The sequence below is a fragment of the Dasypus novemcinctus genome, chromosome 20 (assembly GCF_030445035.2).
Source record: "Dasypus novemcinctus isolate mDasNov1 chromosome 20, mDasNov1.1.hap2, whole genome shotgun sequence".
Lineage (NCBI taxonomy): Eukaryota > Metazoa > Chordata > Mammalia > Cingulata > Dasypodidae > Dasypus > Dasypus novemcinctus.
The window spans coordinates 8,191,246-8,210,737 of record NC_080692.1 but is presented as its reverse complement, the minus strand read 5'-3'; the positions used below and the strand labels follow the sequence as shown (position 1 = coordinate 8,210,737).

At 37.1% G+C, this 19,492-nt stretch overlaps 1 protein-coding gene across 1 annotated transcript in view; it reads left to right on the top strand.

Annotated features, from left to right (window-relative positions):
- The window catches only part of PROSER2 (proline and serine rich 2), a 52,380-nt gene that overhangs the window by 7,039 nt on the left and 25,849 nt on the right, over positions 1-19,492 (top strand). The window contains exon 2 of the mRNA XM_004468863.4: positions 16,136-16,354. Within this exon, the coding sequence (XP_004468920.1) occupies positions 16,217-16,354 (138 nt within the window). The 5' untranslated portion in view covers positions 16,136-16,216. The remainder of the gene's footprint in view (positions 1-16,135; positions 16,355-19,492) is intronic.

Genomic DNA, 19,492 nt, shown 5'->3' with positions numbered 1-19,492 from the left:
AATGTATTATTTGTGAAGCTATGTCAACCATCTCCTCTATGGCTATGCTTAGAGTCACTTCCTTCATTCTCTTTCCCCTCCACCATTTGCCTGTGATCAAATTTCATAAATTGAATGGGGCTAGTTTCTCCTAAATTTGAAGGATTTGATCTATAAATATCGTAGAAGGTCAAAGGATGGTAACCACAACAATATTAACATGTTTGAAACTACTCCTAGGTGTTTAAGCTTTTCTTTTTGATCAAAAGTCTCTTTTAAGGATGCTCTAAAAAAATTTTTTTTTAAAATAAGATGATTTAGAGTTTAAAGTATAAATTTTGGGTTAGTAATGAATATTGATTCATATTTTGTGACAAGTATTATCCAAAATGCTGTGGCTATTTCAAAACAAAACAAAGTAGAAGGAGAGAGATTTGCCTACAAGGAGCTAAGAGTCTGAGAAAAAAAGACATATGCATAATGAAATCTGATGTAATAAATTGTATCAGAGTGACAAAGATGGCAATGTGATTACATAGAAATGGTGAGATATTAATATTAACAATAAATACAGAAGGAGCTGGGGGAGAGGTCAGTGATGAATAGAATCAGGAAGGAAGTTTTGACAAGGTTTGGTAAACTTTTTGAGCTAGGCTTTGAAGCCTGAGAAAAGAGTGACAGGGGAGGCAGTCAAAAAGTGGCTTCTAATTGAGTAGAACATTATGGAGATGTGGACTGGATAAAAGGGTTTATATTGTGAAACATAAGATCGAAGAGATGGTTAGGCCATATCCTAGACAAACACTTAAAAAGCCCTGTGTTCTTAGAGAGGTTCCTTAGCAGTATGGGTTAGGAAAATGAAAACTGCTGCCTTTGACAGGCCCCTGGTACCAAGATTAATCCAGGAATTGAAAAAGATTATTTTAGTGCTTGGCAATTTAATGGCGAATGTTGCATTGAGTGTTGGCTTTTTTTTTTTTTTTTTTTTAATATGCTAAGTCAACTTTACTGATTTTAAAGATACTGCAATTTTTACACACTTCAATGATTTTTCAACATTTTGCAGCTGTGTGGCTTTGCAGCACAGCAATTCATACACTACACTGTACAAAATTACCAGCAAGACTGGAATGATGTATTAATAGAAGGCACCATCATGCTTATTACATTACCAGAGAACAAAAATACAGTAAAGACAATTTTCACTGTATACAGCTCAAAGAAAGGAAAAGGGGGAGGAGGAGTGTGTTGAGCAGCCAGCCATCCCTGTACTGAATGAAGAGGGGCAGGTAGAAAAATCTTAGATATGGAGCTACTAAATCTGGTCTAATACTCAAGACCATAGCATTTGAAGTTCTGAATTGTGTTATTTAGTTCATAACTAAATTATTTCCTTCTGGAATAAACTTGTAGTCTTGTTAAGGTTTGTGTGTACACACGCTGGTCACAGCAAGCAGATAAAATGCCCTCATCCTTTCACAAACTATTCTCTACTTGGAAAAGATGATTTTTTCCCTGTTGCCTCCTGTTGCAGATGTCAATGTTAATAAGGAGTTCAGAATACCCATTAGTGCGTTTTGATGAGTGCATAACAAGTTTCTGTTGGTTTGTATTTTTGGGGGAGTCAAGAAAAAGGCAAGATTCTCCAATTGCACAAATTGCACTATTTGTGTTTCCAATATTAATAGGCAGAAACAGTAACACTTAAACAAAATGTGCAGCAGTGGATTTTTTTTTTACTCAAACGACCTGAATTCAGTTGGGCATGTCCTTTTTAAGTTCATTTTGTTGTAGATGGTTTAAGATATCGTTATTTCTCAGTCCTTAATTCTCCAAGTCTAGATTTATAAATTAACAGTGTGAATCCTGTTGTGAAATTGGGGCTTTATTTTTAACAAAGTTTTGGGGAACAGAAATACTTGGAAGTAAATGATCTGTAGAGCCAACAACTATTTTATCTCTGTAGCAGGTCGGTTCTGTACATTTGTGTCTGAATAGGCATCTTTTATATGGTGAGGGATAGATGGTTACAGAGGCTATGCTTTATTTGTAAAATTGGAGATGGAACTGAGAATTGTGCTCAGAATTATCCGAAGTGTTGTGATAACTAGACTAACATGCTATTTTTTATAGAGGTAGCCTATAAATTATGTTTAGGGGAAAAAAAGAGATGGTCAATTTAGCCTAAGAATTTATTTAAAAGCCCTAATTAAGATGAATAATAGCAAAAAATGTCAGTTCTTAGTTTCCTTTTAACTTCTGAATCGGGTTAATAAAACAATATAAGAGCCTTGGCATTATTCATAGTGCCATCTTCTAGTTAATTTCTTGTTATAAAACTCACTTTTGTTAGCACACATTTTATTCATGAAAATGGAAATTAACAGCCATTAGAATTAGACACTCGAAAAGTAGAAGTCTCATCTTCTTAGAGTGAAATCAGAGCAAAGGGCCTATTACATAGTAGACATGCAATAGAATTTCTGATGAACAAATATTGTCAAGAGGCACTTGCTAGCCTTAAGGATATGTAACTGATTATTTTTGTCTAAGAGTATATACATTCACTTAAAAATGGCATTCTCTTCATTTTCACCCACTGCTTATCCATATAAAAAAGCCCACACATAATAATCAGCTGTTGTGACTCAGAAACAGTGCCCACTGTTAAACTCCTTCATTTTTAATATTCTTTTTTTTTTTTTTTAAAGATTTATTTTTATTTATTTAATTCCCCTCCCCTCCCCCGGTTGTCTGTTTTCTGTGTCTTTTTTTTTTTTTTGCTGCGTCTTGTTTCTTTGTCCGCTTCTGTTGTCGTCAGCGGCACGGGAAGTGTGGGCGGCGCCATTCCTGGGCAGGCTGCTCCCTCCTTCCCGCTGTGCGGCTCTCCTTATGGGTGCACTCCTTGCGCGTGGGGCTCCCCTACGCGGGGGACACCCCTGTGTGGCACGGCACTCCTTGCGCGCATCAGCACTGCGCATGGGCCAGCTCCACACGGGTCAAGGAGGCCCGGGGCTTGAACCGCGGACCTCCCATGTGGTAGACGGACGCCCTAACCACTGGGCCAAAGTCCGTTTCCAATTTTTAATATTCTTGAAGGTCAAGAAAAACATATCTTTTGGAAAGTTGTTTGTCAGATCATTAGATTGGGATTTCTCAGGCTATAGCTTTAAAGTTCAGCCTGAGAAGATTGTTTTTCTAGGCTGTAGAACAAATCTTCACAGAATTCTTGTGAATAGAAATAGGAAAGAATTGAGACAAGAAAGAATAGGACTTGAAGCATTGATCCTGCCCTAATGTATAGTTCAACAGAGAAAGGGAGATGTTTTTAAGAAGCTTATTTCTATCCCTTTCCCAGCTAAGCTTTGCTTCTGCCAACTGTATCTAGGTACTATTGGTTAATCGTGGGTATTCGTATAAGGAGTGAGGGTCTATAAATCCGGATCACAGAATCCTAAGACCCGCCCTGATCTTTTCTCTTGTGAAGAGTTTACACTGGTAGTGAGTTGGGGTGGTTCTCTCTTTGAGTGTAATCTAAGCAAAATTGGTTTCATCACTTGTTTGCAGTGTTTCATTTTTCCATTAATGTTTAGAACTACCAAAGACAGTAATTGTACTTGTGATTTTTGTCTGGTTTGTTTGTAGGGAATCTGTCTTTTATGACCCCCACCTCTACCCCACCATTAATCTGGTACAAAACCTCAATAATAAAATTTGAGTGAAGTTTATATGTCTCAGGAAATTGGATCATACCAATCTTTCCCTAGTTAATTTTGAACTGAATTGTGGTCATCTAAGTAAAGTTTATATTCAGGTTTACTCCTCTTCCTGTTAAAGCTATGCCATATTTCATACTTCGCTCCTAAACTGACTCAGGATTTCTAGATTACATATGTCTTCTTTTCTTCCCTCATCAAAGCAAGACTCTCTAGTCCTATATCTTCTCTCTAGATTCTGGGCCTTTCAAAGGCTCCTATGTGATAAAATGATCTGATAAATAATTATTCTTCAAACCTCCAGGAAACCTACTGTGGCAGTTTGAGATTATTTTGTGAATCCCCAAAAAAGAGAAAGATTGTTTTTTAACTAATCTATTCCTCTGAGTGTGATACCCTTTGATTGCATTACATTCAGTTGAAGGGCCTTTGATTCGATAACTTGATAAGAGTGCTTTAGGGCTTTTGATTGCACTAAGGTGTGACTCAGGTTGAGTCTACTGAGTCTGATATAAACAGACTCACATGGACAGAGGAAGAAGGGAGTAGGCATATTTGATTCTGCAGTGTGAGAGAGGATTGCTTAAACATGAAGCTCCCGAGAGGCTGGGCCCACAGAGCAGCTCAAGAAGAAATTAGCCCTCCTATTTGCCTAATAGCTTCCAGATGAACTTGGGAAGAGAATGGAACAGCTGAGACTGATCTTGGAGGCCTGGAAAGAGACAAGACCTGTTCCTGGTTGCTCAAAGCTGAGTTCCAAGAGATGGTAGATTCTAGAGAGGAAGGCAGAGACCTCTGCAGAGAAGCCATCTTGCTCCACCATGTGGCAAAAATGCCAAGATCAACAGTAGCTGACTTTAGTAAGTCTTATGGTACCTTAAGTTGGACTTTTCACAGCTTTGGAACTGTGAGCTTTTACCCCAAATAAATGCCTTTATAAAAGCCAGCACATTTCTGGTACTTTGCATTGGCAGCCCTTTGACAAACTAAAACACCTGCCTCCTCTGTTTTTCTAGCATCAGGAATCAGGTACTTAGAGGAGACAAGCAGTTTACACTTCAGTGAGTGAAGCAAGGCGGGTCTAATTTTATGTAAATGGAATAGTGTTAAGAATCTAATTCTGACTTTTCACTCGATATATTTTATGACCTGTCTATGCCTTTGTCCAGTTGATTGCTTCTAACTGATGCACAGTAGTCCATAGTAATGATTTACCACATTTTTACTTATTCTTGGAGTTCATAGGTAGCGATGAACTTAGATTGCCTCCAACTCTATTCTCCAACAAGCAACTCTATGATAACTGTCTTGGTTTATGTTTTCTTATATAACTGGGAGAGAATTCCTCTGGAGTAAAGACTGCACAGTGACATTTTTGCATCTTTGGACATACTTAATTTTAGTAAGTATGGTGAGATTGCGCTCTAGAATAGTTATTAGTTTAACACTACCCCCAGTGATACATGAAGCTTCCTGTTAACCCGTATCCTTACCACGCTTATTTTTTAATTTTCTAATTTTTACCAATCCAGTAGATATAAAGTAGTGTCACCAGGTAGTTTTAACCTGTACTTTTTTGTTTACAGCAAGGTTGAACATCTCTCATATATTTTTTAGTCACTGTGGGTTTCTTCTTTTGTGAACTACTTAAATCATATTCCTTGTTAATTTTTTTCCCTTGACGTCTTTCCTATGTTTTTCCTGTCTTGTTGAACTACAGGAGTTTTTCATATATTCTAGCTATCATGTTCTTGTGTTAGGCATAGTGAATATCTTCTGCCAGCCTGCCACTCTTTTGTCTATGGTGACCTTAATTTTGATGTTGTCAGATCCACGGAAATTTTCACCCTATGATATGTATTTTTTGAGTCCTAGTGAATAGAAAGATCAATGGAGCAGGGTAGGATATTCAGAAATAGAGCCAAAGATGTAAACATTTAGTATAAAATAGCATTTATTATTTCAAATCAGTGAAGGAAGATGGATTTTTTCAGTAATTGGCATTTGAACAATTGGCTAGCCATCTTGGGAAGGGGGAAAGTGTTAGATCTCTGCTTCACACATTACACCAATATAAATTCAAGTTGGATCAGGTGTTTAATATAAAAAGTAAATCCATAAAAATGCTAGAAGAGGGGAACAGACATGGCTCAAGCAGTTGAGTGGGAGGTCCTGGGTTTGGTCCCTGGTGCCTCCTAAAAACAAAACAAAACAAAAAAACAAACAACAAATGAACAAATGGAAAAACCAACTCTTGGAGCCAATGTGGCTCAGTGGTTGAGCACCGGCTTCCCATGTACGAGGTCCTGGCTTCAGTGCCTGGCCCTGGTACCTAAAAAAAAAGCTGGAAGAGAATACGGGAGGTATTTATATTCTTAGATTAGGAACGGCTTTTCTACGTTTGTAAAACCCATAAGCTATAAACAAAAAGATTGATAAATTCAGCTACATAAAAATAATAAATTCTTCAGGTCTAATCGCATGTGGCAGTTAATATAATTTATGAATTCCAAAAAGAGATACTGAGTATATTTGTAAACTGACATGATAACCATTTGATTGAATTAGATTCAGGTGAGACGTCAAATTAAATTATGTTAAGATTAGGGCTTTGATTCAACCACATCATTAGAGTGAGTCCCAGACCCCTGATAAAACAGACTCACACAGAAGTAGATACACAGAGAACAACAACACAGAGGAAAAGAGATGAGCCTGATAGTCTACAGCTGACCTTGTGAAGAGACCAGAGCAGCTGAGCCTCTAAAGAAATGAGCCCTACACCCACCTATAGCTGAGCTTGGAAGAAGCTGACCATGGAGTCTTAAGAGTAAAGAGGAAAGCTGAACCCTCACAAGGAGAATTGGTATCTTTATGATACTGAGTCTTCTAGTCCATATCATAAGGAAATATGATATGATACCTCCTTATTTGTTTTTTTTTTTTTTGGCTTTCAATAACATTGTTTTTTCCAAAAAGGTTTGTATGTCTTTTGTTAAATCTATTTCTAAGTAATATATACATATTATATTATGTGCATATATATTTTAATGCTATTATTAATGCTATCTTCTTTTAGTTTTTGTGGCTAGTAATGTAAGTCAATATTTTTGTATATTGATTTATATCCAGTAGCTTTGTTAAACTGTTGTCAATTCTAATAATTTATGAGCTCTTTGGAGATTTCTACAAAAATAGTAATTACCTGTTAATAATAACATTTTTGTTTCTTCCTTTTCAGTCCTTTTATTTTTTTCTTACCTTGTGTATGGGTTAGGACTTAAAATGCAATGTGGAATAGGATGACTGATAAGGGGAATGGCTTTAATGTATGCCCCTACTCTTGTGTGTGGTGAATGCTGGTTTTTGTTGTTGTTGTTGTTTTTAGTGGTTTTTTTTTTTTATGGATATCTTTTATTGGATTGAGAACGTTTCCTTCTCTCAGCTTGTGAGGTTTTTAAAAATTAGGCAAAAAAAAATGATTTCTAATTTAGTTGCATTGCAGTAAAAGAATGTATATTCTGATTCTAGTCCTTTGAAATTTTCTGGTATCACTTTATGGCCAGTAGGTCATCAGTTTTGTAAAAATGTTCCATGTGAGCTTGGAAAATTGTATACTGTTCAGTTGTTACATATAGTGTTATGTAAATATTGATTAGATTAAACTTGTTAATAATTATGTTGTTTTAATCTTCTGTATTCTTTGCTTGGTCTACCAATTGCCAAGACAGATGTATTAAAATCTCCCAGGAAGCGATCTTAGCCCAGTGGATAGGGTGTCCGCCTACCACATGGGAGGTCCGCGGTTCAAACCCCAGGCTTCCTTGACCCATGTGGAGCTGGCCCATGCACAGTGCTGACGCGCGCAAGAAGTGCCCTGCCACACAGGGGTGTCCCTGCATAGGGGAGCCCCACACGCAGGAGTGCACCCCATAAGGAGAGCTGCCAAGTGCGAAATAAAGTGCAGCCTGCCCAAGAATGGCGCCACACACATGGAGAGCTGACACAGCAAGATGATGCAATGAAAAGAAACACAGATTACTGGTGCCACTGATAAGGATAGAAGTGGTCACAGAAGAGGGCAGCGAATGGACACAGAGAGCAGACAACAAGGGGGGAAGGAGAGAAATAAATAAAAATTTAAAAAAATAAAATAAAATCTCCCACTGTGATGGCAGGCTTAAAAACATATGTCTCTGAATCTTGCTATTCACCTTGTGTGGTGAACCTCTTGTCATTTCGAAGTGACTCTCCTTATTTTTAGTTGCTCATTTTGCCTTTTCTCTTTTGTCTGATATTACCATAAGGGTTTTAGCTTTCTTTTTAATTATTTTTGCCTTTTATCTTATTCTGTGCTTTTGACTTTCACTCTTTCTCAGACCTTCCCTGTCTCATATAAACAGCACAATGCTGTACTTAAAGAAAAACTTAATGTGACAATTTGTCTTTTGCCTGGATGATTTCCATTAAATTTATTATAGTTACTCAAATATTTAAATTTTTGTCATACTTTTTGCCTTTTATTTGTCCTATTTTATGTTTTTTCTTTTTTCTTGCCTTCTTTGAGAATGATTTTTTCTTAATTCTGTTTGTTTCATCCCTATATTTTGGATATTGAATACTCTTTCTGTTCTTTTAGTGGTCTCCCTGGAAATGTTAACAAGAATAATTATAAAATTAAAGTGCTAATCAGTATTTTTGCCTTCTTCCAAAACACAGATCTCCTCCTTCCTGATGGATATGCTATTGCTCTTGTGTATTTTTAAATTCTACCTTTTTAATTCCAGGGGTGGTAGAAACTGCTTTTATATATTGTCAGTGTTTATTTAAATTTACTCACATAATTACTACTTTTTAATTTTCATCCCTCTTTTGTTTTGATTTTTCAATTGTATTTTCAAATAATTTCAAACTCATCAGACATTTGCAAAATTAATACCAGCCCCATATAGAGAACTCCAGTGTAAACTCCACCCAGATACCCAAATCCACCAACTTTTAACTTTTGCCACTTCTGCTCTGTCATTCTCATTATCTATCCATCTATCTATCTTTCTCTATTTCTTTTCCAAACATTTGAGAGTAGGTTTTATATATCATGGTCCTTGAACACTTAATAATTACATGTACATTTACTAAGAACCAAAGATATTCATTTACATAACCACCTTAAGTGTAGTTACCAAGTTCAAGAAATTTAATATGGATATAAAGCTTACATTAATCTCTCTCTCTGTTCCTCTCCCTCCTTCCCTCTCTCTCTCTCTCTCTCCCTCCCCTTTTTAAATTGTGGAACCATATATGCAACATAAACCTTCCCATCTCAACCACTTCCAAGCATACAGTTCAGTAGGATTGATCACACTCATAGTATTTTGCTACCCTTACCACATCCATTGTCAGAACCTTCCCATCACTCCAAATAGAAGCCTGGCATTAACTCCCCATTCTCATTCTCTTCATATCCTATATCTGTAATAATCTCATTTGGTTTAATACCAACTTAACTTCAAGAAAACACACAAACATACTATGTTCCTGTACCCCTCTGCTCCCCATCTTGATGTAATTCTTGTCGCAAATTATGTATTTATGCAATTATAAGTCCAAAAACCATTGATGAATCATTTCATTTCAGATCCTGTAGGAAGTAAAAAATTGTGTTGCAAACCAAAAATACAACAGTGGTAGCATTTATATTTATCCATGTTATTTCCTTTACCAGAGATCTTTGTTTTTTTCATGTGACTTCAGTGTGTCATCTAGTGTCCTTTCCTTTCAACCTGAAGAACTCCCTTTAGCATTTCTTGTAGGGCTGGTCTAATGGTGACAGACTCCCTCAGCTTTTGTTTATTAGAGAATGTCTTAATTTCACCCTCTTTTTTTTTTCTTTTGGCACTTTTCAGCCTTTTTGCCTTCATGGTTTCCCTTGACATATCAATGCTTTGTCTTAATGAAGTTCCCTTGTTGTGACACATTGATTCTCTCTTGTGGTTTTCAGAATTCCCTCTTTATCTTTGGCATTCAACAGTTTGATTACTATATGTGTCGGTATGGATCTGTCTTGGTTTTTCCTTTTTGGAGATCATTAAGCTTCTTGGACATGTATATTCAGCTCTTTCATTAAATGTTGAAAGTTTACAGCCATTATTTTTTCAAATATTTTCTTCCTGTCTTTTCCCCTCTTCTCTTTCTGGGAGTCCCACAATCTATATATTGGTATGCTTGATGGCTCTGTTCACCTTTCTTCAATTTTTTTTCTTTCTCCCACTCAGACTGAATAATTTTAATGGTTTTATCTTCAAGTTCAGTGATTCTTCTGCCAGCCCTATTCTGCTGTTAAGCCCATCTAGGGAACTTTTTAGAAAATAATTTGTTATTTTGATCTTGAGGCTTGTATAGTTCCTTTTCATGATTTCTGTTTATTGACATTCTCTTTGTATTCCTCAATCATTTTTCTGATTTCCTTTAGTTCTTTGTCCATGTTTTCCTTTAGCCCTTTGAGTATAATTAAGATTATTTTTTAAAAGTTTTTTTTCTGGTATGTCCAAGCTCTAGGCTTCCTCTTTGATGGCTTTCTCTCTCTCTCTCTCTTTCTCTTTGTCTCTCTCTTTCATTTTTTCTACCTTTTTCCTTTTTTATTAGAGAAGTTGTAGGCATACAGAAAAATCATGCAGAAAACAGACGTTCCAAATACTCCCCTCTTATTAACACCATACATTAGTGTGGTACATTTCTTAAAATTGATGAAAGACTATTATTATAATTGTACTATTAACTTTAGACATGGTTAACATTAGGGTTCATTGTATTGTACTCCTATGGTTTTTTAAATTTAGGTTTTATTCTAGTAACATATATGCAACCTAAAATTTCCCCTTTTAACCAGTTATATATTTCAGTTCTGTTACGTGCATTCACAGTGTTGTGCTACCATCACTTTTCCATAGCCTCACCATTAATTCTATTGCTTTAGTCCTCTCCTTTGCACAAGCCATCTTTTCCTCTTTCTTTGTATGTTTTGAAATCTTTTGTTTCATCCTAGACATTTTGACATATTAATGTGTAATCTATGAAATTTAGACTCTGAGGTGTTTGCTTATTGAGCTAGTATTGTGACAGATTTCCTTGAGTGCCAGAAACTGAGAGAGAGAGAGAGAACACTTTCCTCAGTATCTGCATATTGGTCCACACCAGTGCTCTCCTTCAGTGTTTAGCTGTTCTATCAATAAATTTAGAGGCAAAAGCACAGGGTCCTCCCCAATATTGTGGCTCTAGGTATTCCCCCATTTACACATGTCTGAATATCCACTCTTCCCTAGGAAACAGTACTTCCTCACTGTCCCAGGCACAGGCAGCACATCTTTGCCCAGGCAGCTGCAATTTGACTGTTCTACAGCATTCTTCAGGAGAGCTCTGTGAGCTGCTTTCTATATGTAGGGCAAGTTCTGGGATGGCAAGCGTGCGAAAGTGTCCTGGTTCAGCCCTTAATGCTGCCCTCAGACAGACTGGCAAAGATATACGTGCTCCCAGACTGTGCACAAGGGTTACTCTGCCCCCTCCAGCACTGAGACCAGAACTCTAACTGGGAACACAGGCAGGCTTTTTGCACCAAGCTGGCTAGGGGGTAGGGAAGGGGCCAGCCAGGGCTCCACCGTGAGGATTTCCTTCCATTTTTAAGTTGCCTTTTTCTTGACTCAGCACTTGCCCAATTACTACAACCTTTGGTTTTCTGGAGCTCTGAAATAAGATGGCTCTGCCAGGTTTTGCTAGTTGCTCAAAGATTCTGTGAGGGAACAGAACCCTGGAATGTCTCCTACCATCATTTTGGTCATTTGGCCATTCTTTCTTCTTGCTTTCTATACTTTGCATCTTGGATCTCTCCTTCCTGAAGTATAGCCTTTATAATTTTTTTAGTGGGAATCTGTTGAAGGCAGACCCTCAGTTTTTTTATCTGAAAATCTATAATATTATTTTGCCCTTATTCTTTTTATTTCCAGCATATTATCTAATCTGGAGACACAATATTTCATCAGCGATAACCCTTAACAATTATATATATTTAACTTATCTTGGGTTTCAGATATAGAAATTCTAGAAATTTACATTTTCTACACTGTTTTGTCCTTGTTCTTTAAAGATATTTTTATAATATGTGTAATTCAGCACATTGACGATATTCAGCTATGTTTGGTTTGCATGATTGTTGTTAAAAGAAATTAGGCTCTCTCTGCCTAGAGGAGCCCATACCAAATCTTAGTGTGCATTTTCCATCTTTCTCTCCCATTTCCGAGTAAACTCTGTTCTTTCCCCCATTTTCCAAATAAATTCTTTTTACTGGCCTGAAGAAGAAAAATGAAAGAAAATGGTGTAATTATCACTCCAAAAAATGACCTGTCTTTTCTTTGAGTGTTTTTAAATAAAATCTTATTTAAATTTTTGAATAGGTAATAGTTTCATATAGTTAAAAAAGAAATTTATATATCTAAACTCTCCATTTAACTCTTCTCCCCTAAACAGTCATTCCCCCTTATGCCTGATGGTTTTTGACTTATATGTCCTTCCAAAGTTTCTTTATGCATATAACAACAAATAGAAATACACATTCTTATTCCATAATCCCTCATTTTTACATGAAACATAATATTTTATATATAGTTCTAGACCTGAATTTTTGCTTAATATACTTGATCTTTACTCATCAACATATTGAGAACTTCTTTTTGACAGTTGATTAGTATTCAGTTGAATGGTTAAACTATAATTTACTTAACCAGTCTCCTATCGGTAGTCAGTTTTTTATTATTAAAACAATCCTGCATTGAATAACTTTATATATATATCATTTTGCATGTTTTCAATTTATTGGTAGGATAAAGTCCCATAAGTGAAATTGCTAGGTGAATGGATATATGTTATACATTTGGAGCTGCTTTTTAAGATTTTCCTCTTGTTTTTGGTGTTTTACAATTTCATAGTGATATACATTTTTAGAATTTATTCTGCTTAGATTTCATTGGAATTCTTCATTTTGTGAAACAGTGTCTATAAATCAGGGTCCCAACAGAAAACAGATTACATACGATACCTAAGTAATTGAGGAAAGTTTAATAGAGTATTTTCAAAAATAGAAGTAGGATTTAGGGAAAGCAATAACGGATACTTCAATACTTAGAAGACAGCAACATTGAATAGCTATTAGCACTCAATCCCTAGATCCAAAGGGGCAAAGGGAGGGACTAGTTACTAGAAGCTGGAGAGAGTAGCCATGTAATGAGAGCTGCTTGACAAAGGCTATTTTCTTAGGTAGAAGGACAAATCAAGCTCCTGTGATCTGTCTGGGAAGGAGGTGGGGAAATAAATACTCCAGCCTTCCTCTCTTGCCATTGTCTCTCACTGGCTTAACTCAACCAGAATCCAGAAGTCAAGGAACTCATCAGTGCACTTCTGCCTTGTGGGCAGGTGAATTCAGCTGGAGAAAGATGGAAAATGGATCCGGGGAGGTTGGGGGAGCAAACTGAAAATAACCCATACAGTACCTTTTGTTGATTCTGGAAAATTCTCAGCCTTTTTTTTTTTTTTTCTCTTCCCTTCCCCCTGTTGTCTGCTCTCACATTCTCTGTGTGTTCTTCTGTGTCCGCTTGCATTATCCAGAGGCATCAGGAAACTGCATCTCTTTTCTTTTTTGCATCATCTTGCTGCATCAGATGTATGTGTATGCGGCACCACTCCTGGGTGAGCTGTGCTTTTTTCATGCTGGGCAGCTCTCCTTGTGGGGTGCACTCCTTGGGCATGGGACACCCCTATGCGTGTTGCCCCTGCATGGCAGGGCACTCTTTGCATACTGCAGCATTGCACATGGGCCACCTTACCACATGGGTCAGGAGGCCCTGGGAATCGAACTCTGGACCCTACATATGGTAGACAGACACTCTGTCAGTTGAGCCAGTCCGCTTCGCAGCCATTATCTTTTTAAGCATTACTTCTGAACTCCAGTTAAACACATATTCAACCTCTTACTCTATCTTTTGTTTCATCTTTTTTTTTCCTCTGTGCTATATTCTGGTTAAATAATAGGTTTCTTCAGCTCTGTTTTCGTTCATTCTCTCTTCAGCTATATTTAATCTAATATCCCATCCACTGAGCTTTTAAGTTATTAAATTTTTCATTTTCAAAGTTCTGTTTGGTTCTTTCTCAAATTACCCTGGTCATTATTTTGTTTTGTTTTGTTTTGTTTTTCATAGTGGTAGAGTTTCCTTTTACAGATCCCTGTCCCAACCTTCTCTGTCCTACCTCCAGCTACTCAGGGGTCATAGGGATAAAGCTGTAATGCCTGCTTTTGCTTTATTTTGTCATCAGCCTCTATCATCAGCATACTTAGTGTGTCCAGTGTGCATGTGTGTATGTGTTGGTATACTAAATACATAGGCATTTAATTAATTAGACTGAGTACGTTAGGGAGGGTAACCATGGATAATACTCTGAGTTCCATATCATTAGCTATTTAGACATTTATGTAAAATCTTTGTATTGTTTCAACATTCATATTATTAAACAAATTTTAAAACTTATAACGTATTCTGAAGTCTTTTTTATTGTTTGGGATAACGACAACTTACAAAGAATATATGTACTCAGGCTCTTCTAGTTCCCTAGCCTTGCTCTTAAATTGCCATTTGACTTCTATTGACTCACCTGAAAAATTAAGAGAAAAGGGGTGAGGAATAGTTTTCTTTCTATCCATTTTACAGAGATGGGTTTGTGATTTCTGTGAGATGGTTTGCACAGTATTTTTTGAAATCTTAAACAGGGTTCCCCTAAAGGTGTTAAATGCTGATTGGACTTTCTTCACAAATGGTGATATTCTTCTTAAAACTTAACACACACACACATACATATACATCTACCAAGTTGTACCTATGGTTATTTTAGCTCATGTGCCCTCTCAGCATCTTCAAGGGACTCTTAGTGTGTCCATTGTGCATGTGTGTATGTGTTGGTATTCTCAGTTTAGAAAGGAAATGAGACACCTCTCTCTTCACTTGCATAGTAATAGGTCATATTTAATCAACAGGAGGTTTTCCCCTTTCAGTCTTGATCTTCTGCAAAGTTTTATTGAACTCACTTGTTGTCTATTATTCAGGGACTGAACTGCATTTCCTGCTAAAGGGTCAGAGACTATATGAACTAAGAAGCTCACAGGGAACAGTTTCAATGTCTTTGTTCCTGAAAGTAAAAACATGAGCTTCCTGATAGTATTTATTTATGGTATTGTTGTATTTTATGTAGAAATTGCAACACTTTTGAGGTTTCCAAAGACTCTAGAATCTCAGGAATGACAACCAAATTTCCATTGATAACTTACTAGCTCTTGTCACCTCATCTCAACTCTGAACTGTAGTGGGGCTGGAAAAGGAACCATAATTTGTGATGTCTGAGGCAGAAAAGACTAGGATTAATAACAATTGAGAGAAAGCCTAACTCTGTTACTATAAATGCTAGTTTTGCCAACATGTTGCAAAAAGCTCAGCTGAGGAAAGCAGCATATGTTCCCTTTTTAAATTTGTGGCTTTTGTATTTATTTATTCCCAGCTAAATCACATGAAAATAGCTGCATTGCATTGTGTAAAGTCAGTTCTGAAAATGGGCATATTCATGTGAGCATGTGTGTATCTTCTTAGGAATGTGGGCTTATTAGGTGCTCCTGACCTGCAGACTCCTTCTGATTTTTACCAGCTTGACTTGAATTGCCAAGGTACCTGAGATTAGGAAGAACTGGGTAGAATTATTTGCACAGCAGGTCGAACTAACATTGTCCAGAAGAAACATCCCGAAGACTTCAGGTGCAGGACAGAATGTGTACTTGAACTTCAATTTGATTTAAAGCCCTTTTGGTACAACTTTACTGGAATGAACTACCTTTGAACTGAAAAGGCAAGCAGATGGGATGAGTGAATACAGTGACATTATTAGGATAATTTCTCATGTATTTTGGCATATTTTACTTTGCCATTGAACCTTTGTCATCTATTTGAGGCTGATGAATTGGTCCTGTTAAGGCTTATTTTGAAGATAGTATAAAAGAGCAGAAAATACTAATCCTAAGTGAAAAAAAAAATAAAGCCAAAACATTAGATAAATCAGATTTTTAGCACCAAAGTAATTTTTAGTACCTCCATGTTTCCTAAAAATAATTCTTCTACATTCATGGATAAAGATATAAAGGAGAAATGGAAACCAGCATCACCAAGCAAGTTGACTTAAGTTTTCCTCATTACCCTTGTAACCGTGGGGGCTGTGGATATGGATGGATCTAGCTCATGCCGTGGGGGCTGTGGATATGGATGGATCTAGCTCATGCAAGGCTTGGTTTTTGAAGGATAAGGCATTTTACTATCATAGCTCACTAACTGTTACCACTTTGTGCTTGATTTCTCTAGAAGCAATCCACCACCTCAGAATGGGATACTGGCCTTTCCCCCACTTCTTGTGACCAGGCTAGCACTGAGGTTTTGGTGGGGATGCCTGTAAGCCACCTGAAATTGGACTCTTCTGAGATGGACTCTGACATGTCCCCCAACAGCAGGCTCAGTGACTTGAGCAGAGGTGGGAGTTTGGAGAGTCGAAGTAGCAGTTCTCGGTCTCGAAGCTTCACTTTGGTGAGTGATGTCTTCTTTAATGTTTTCATGTGCTTTGGTTGGTTGGTTTTGTTTTTTTGCCCCTCCTGCCACCCCTTTCCCCAGTCTCACGCCATCTTTTAAGGACTAACTTAGCCAATCTTTTTGGGTTAACTAGTTTGATGTTTAGGGAATACTTGCTTTGTGAAATGGCATTTTATTTTTGATCATCTTAAAGTTTGCACAAATAGAGTGTTATCCCCAGCTGTAGCCAATTCTTTATGGCTGCTTAGACCCAGAAAGAACAATGCCTAATTACAGTGAAACAGGGAGGGATACTACTGCTGCTCCATTCAGGTTGAGAGAAGGGAAACACCCTGTATCTCACAGGATAAAAATAAATTCACTTTAATACAGATTTTTAACTCCCTTACAAATATAAATGCTTTTGTATCTCTCTTAAAACCTATACCCTGACATAGCATCAACCAGCTTTGGGAACTTTTACAGAGTCTTTAGTTTTAAAGATAAAAGATCTTTTTATACTCCTTTTTTCCCCCTGAGGATATTCATCTTCCAGGAGAAAGAGATCTTTATATTCCTGGAGAGACGTATAGGAGGAAATTAACCCTTGAACTTCACTAATAATGGTCTGTGATTCGTTCCAGTATATCTTCTAGTAGGAGCATTAATTTCTTTCAGATACACTAAACCCTAAAATTAACTCCCATTATGATCTGTAAGAAAGATTTATATGGGGAAGTGGATTTGGCTCAACTGATAAGAGCATCCGCCTACCATATGGGAGGCCCAGCATTCAACGCAGTGCCTCCTGACCCATGTGGCGAGCTGTCCCACCTGCAGTGCTGATGTGCGCAAGGAATGGTGTGCCACGCAGGGGTGTCCCCTGTGTAGGGGAGCCCCACATACAAGGAGTGCACCTCCGCAAGGAGAGCCACCCCATGCAAAACACAGCCAGGAGTGGCGCCGCATACACGAAGAGCTGACACAGCAAGATGATGTGACAAAAAGAGACACAGATTCCTGGTGCCACTGACAAGAATGCAAGTGGACACAGAGAACAGAAACGGGGTGGAGGGGGGTAGGGAAGGGGAGAGAAATAAAAAATTTTAAAAAAATTTATATGATATGATGGGCAGTTAATAGTATTGATGGAATTTTTTAAAAATTTTATTCTAATAATATATATACAACATAACATTTTCCCTTTAACCACACTCAAATATATAATTCAATGCTGTTAATTACATTCACAATGCTCTTCTACCATCATTACCATCCATCACCAAAAATTTTGCATCATCCCAAATGGAAACTTTGTACCAATTAAGCATTAATTCCTCATTCCCCACCCATACCCTGGCCCCTAGTAACTTGTATTCTAGTTTCTGACTATATTAATTTATTTATTTTAATTATTCCATATCAGTCATATCATACAGTATTTGTCCTTTTGTGTCTGAACTATTCCACACAACATGATGTCTTCCAGGTTCATCCATGTTGTTGCATGTATCAGACCTTCATTCCTTTTTCAGGCTGAATAATATTCCACTATGTGTATATACCACATTTTGTTTATGTTTATCTGGTTTGCTTCCATCTTTGGCAATTGAGAATAATGCTGCCATGAACATCGACATGCACATCTCTTTGAGTCCCTACTTTCAATTCTTTGGGGTATATACCTAGAAGTGGGATTGCCAGGTCACATGTTAATTCTATGTGTAACTTTCTGAAGAACTGCCAAACTGTTTACCACAGTGGCTGCATCATTTTACATTCCTACCAACAATGAATGAGTGTTCTTATTTCTTCACATCCTCCCCAACACTTGTTATTTTCCATTTTTTTTAAATAGTAGGCATTCTGTGGGTGTGAATGGTATCTCATTATGGTTTGGTTTGCATTTCCCTATTGCCTAATGATGTCAGGCATCTTTTTGTGTGCTTACTGCCCATTTGTATATCTTCTTTGGAGAAATGTCTATTCAAGTCTTTTGCCCATTTTTAAATTAGATTTTTTTTGTCTTTTTGTTGTTGTGTTGAAGGATTTCTTTATGTATTCTGGATATAAACTCTTACCAAATATGTGTTTTCCAAATATTTTCTTCCATTCTGTAGGTTTTATTCTTTATTTTAATGATGAACTCCTTTTGTTGTTTGTGCTTTTTGTTGTAAAGTATCCATTGCCTAATACAAATCCTGAAGATACTTCCCTATGTTTTCTTCTAAGAGTTTTGTAGTTGTAGTTCTTGTACATAGGTCGTTGATCCATTTTGAGTTAATTTTTGTATATGGTATGAGGTAGGGGGTCCACCCTCTTTTTTGTGCATATGGAAATCCAGTTTTTCCAGAACCATTTGTAGAAGAGACTCTTCTTTCCCCATTGAATGGACTTTGCACTCTTGTCAAAAATCACTTGGCCATGGGAAATAGATGTGGCTCAAGTGGCTGAGTACCTGCTTCCCATTTGGGAGGTTCTGGGTTCAGTCCCTGGTGCCTCCTATAAACAAAACTAAACAACAAGCAAACAAATGAAAAAACCAACTCAGGGGAGCAGATGTGGCTCAGTGCTTGAGCACCAGCTTCCCACATAAGAGGTCCGGGGTCCAATTCCCAGCCCCAGTACCTCAAAAAAAAAAAATCAATTGAAAGTCAGTTGGCCATAGATGTGCGGGTTTATTTCTAAACTCTCAGTTTGATTCCATTGTTTTATATGTCTGTTCTTGTGGCTGTTTTGATTACTGTAGCTTTGATTACTGTAGCTTTGTATAGTAAGTTCTAAAATCGGGAAGTGTGAGTACTCCAATGTTCTTCTTTTTTTCAAAATGGCTTTGGCTGTTCAGGGCTTCCTGCCCTTCCATATAAATTTAAGGATTGGCTTTTCCATTTCTGCGAAGAATGCTGTTGGAATTTTGATTGGGTTTGCACTGAATCTGTAAATCGCTTTGGGTAGAATCAGTATCTTAACAATATTTAGTCTTCCAAACCATGAATGCAAAATGACCTCCCATTTATTAAGTCTTCTTTGATTTATTTTAGGAAAGATTTATAGTTTTCTATGTATAAGTTCTTTACATCCTTGGTTAGATATATTCCTTAGATAATTGATGCTTTTAGCTGCTATGGTAAATGGAATTTTTTTCTTGGTTTCCTT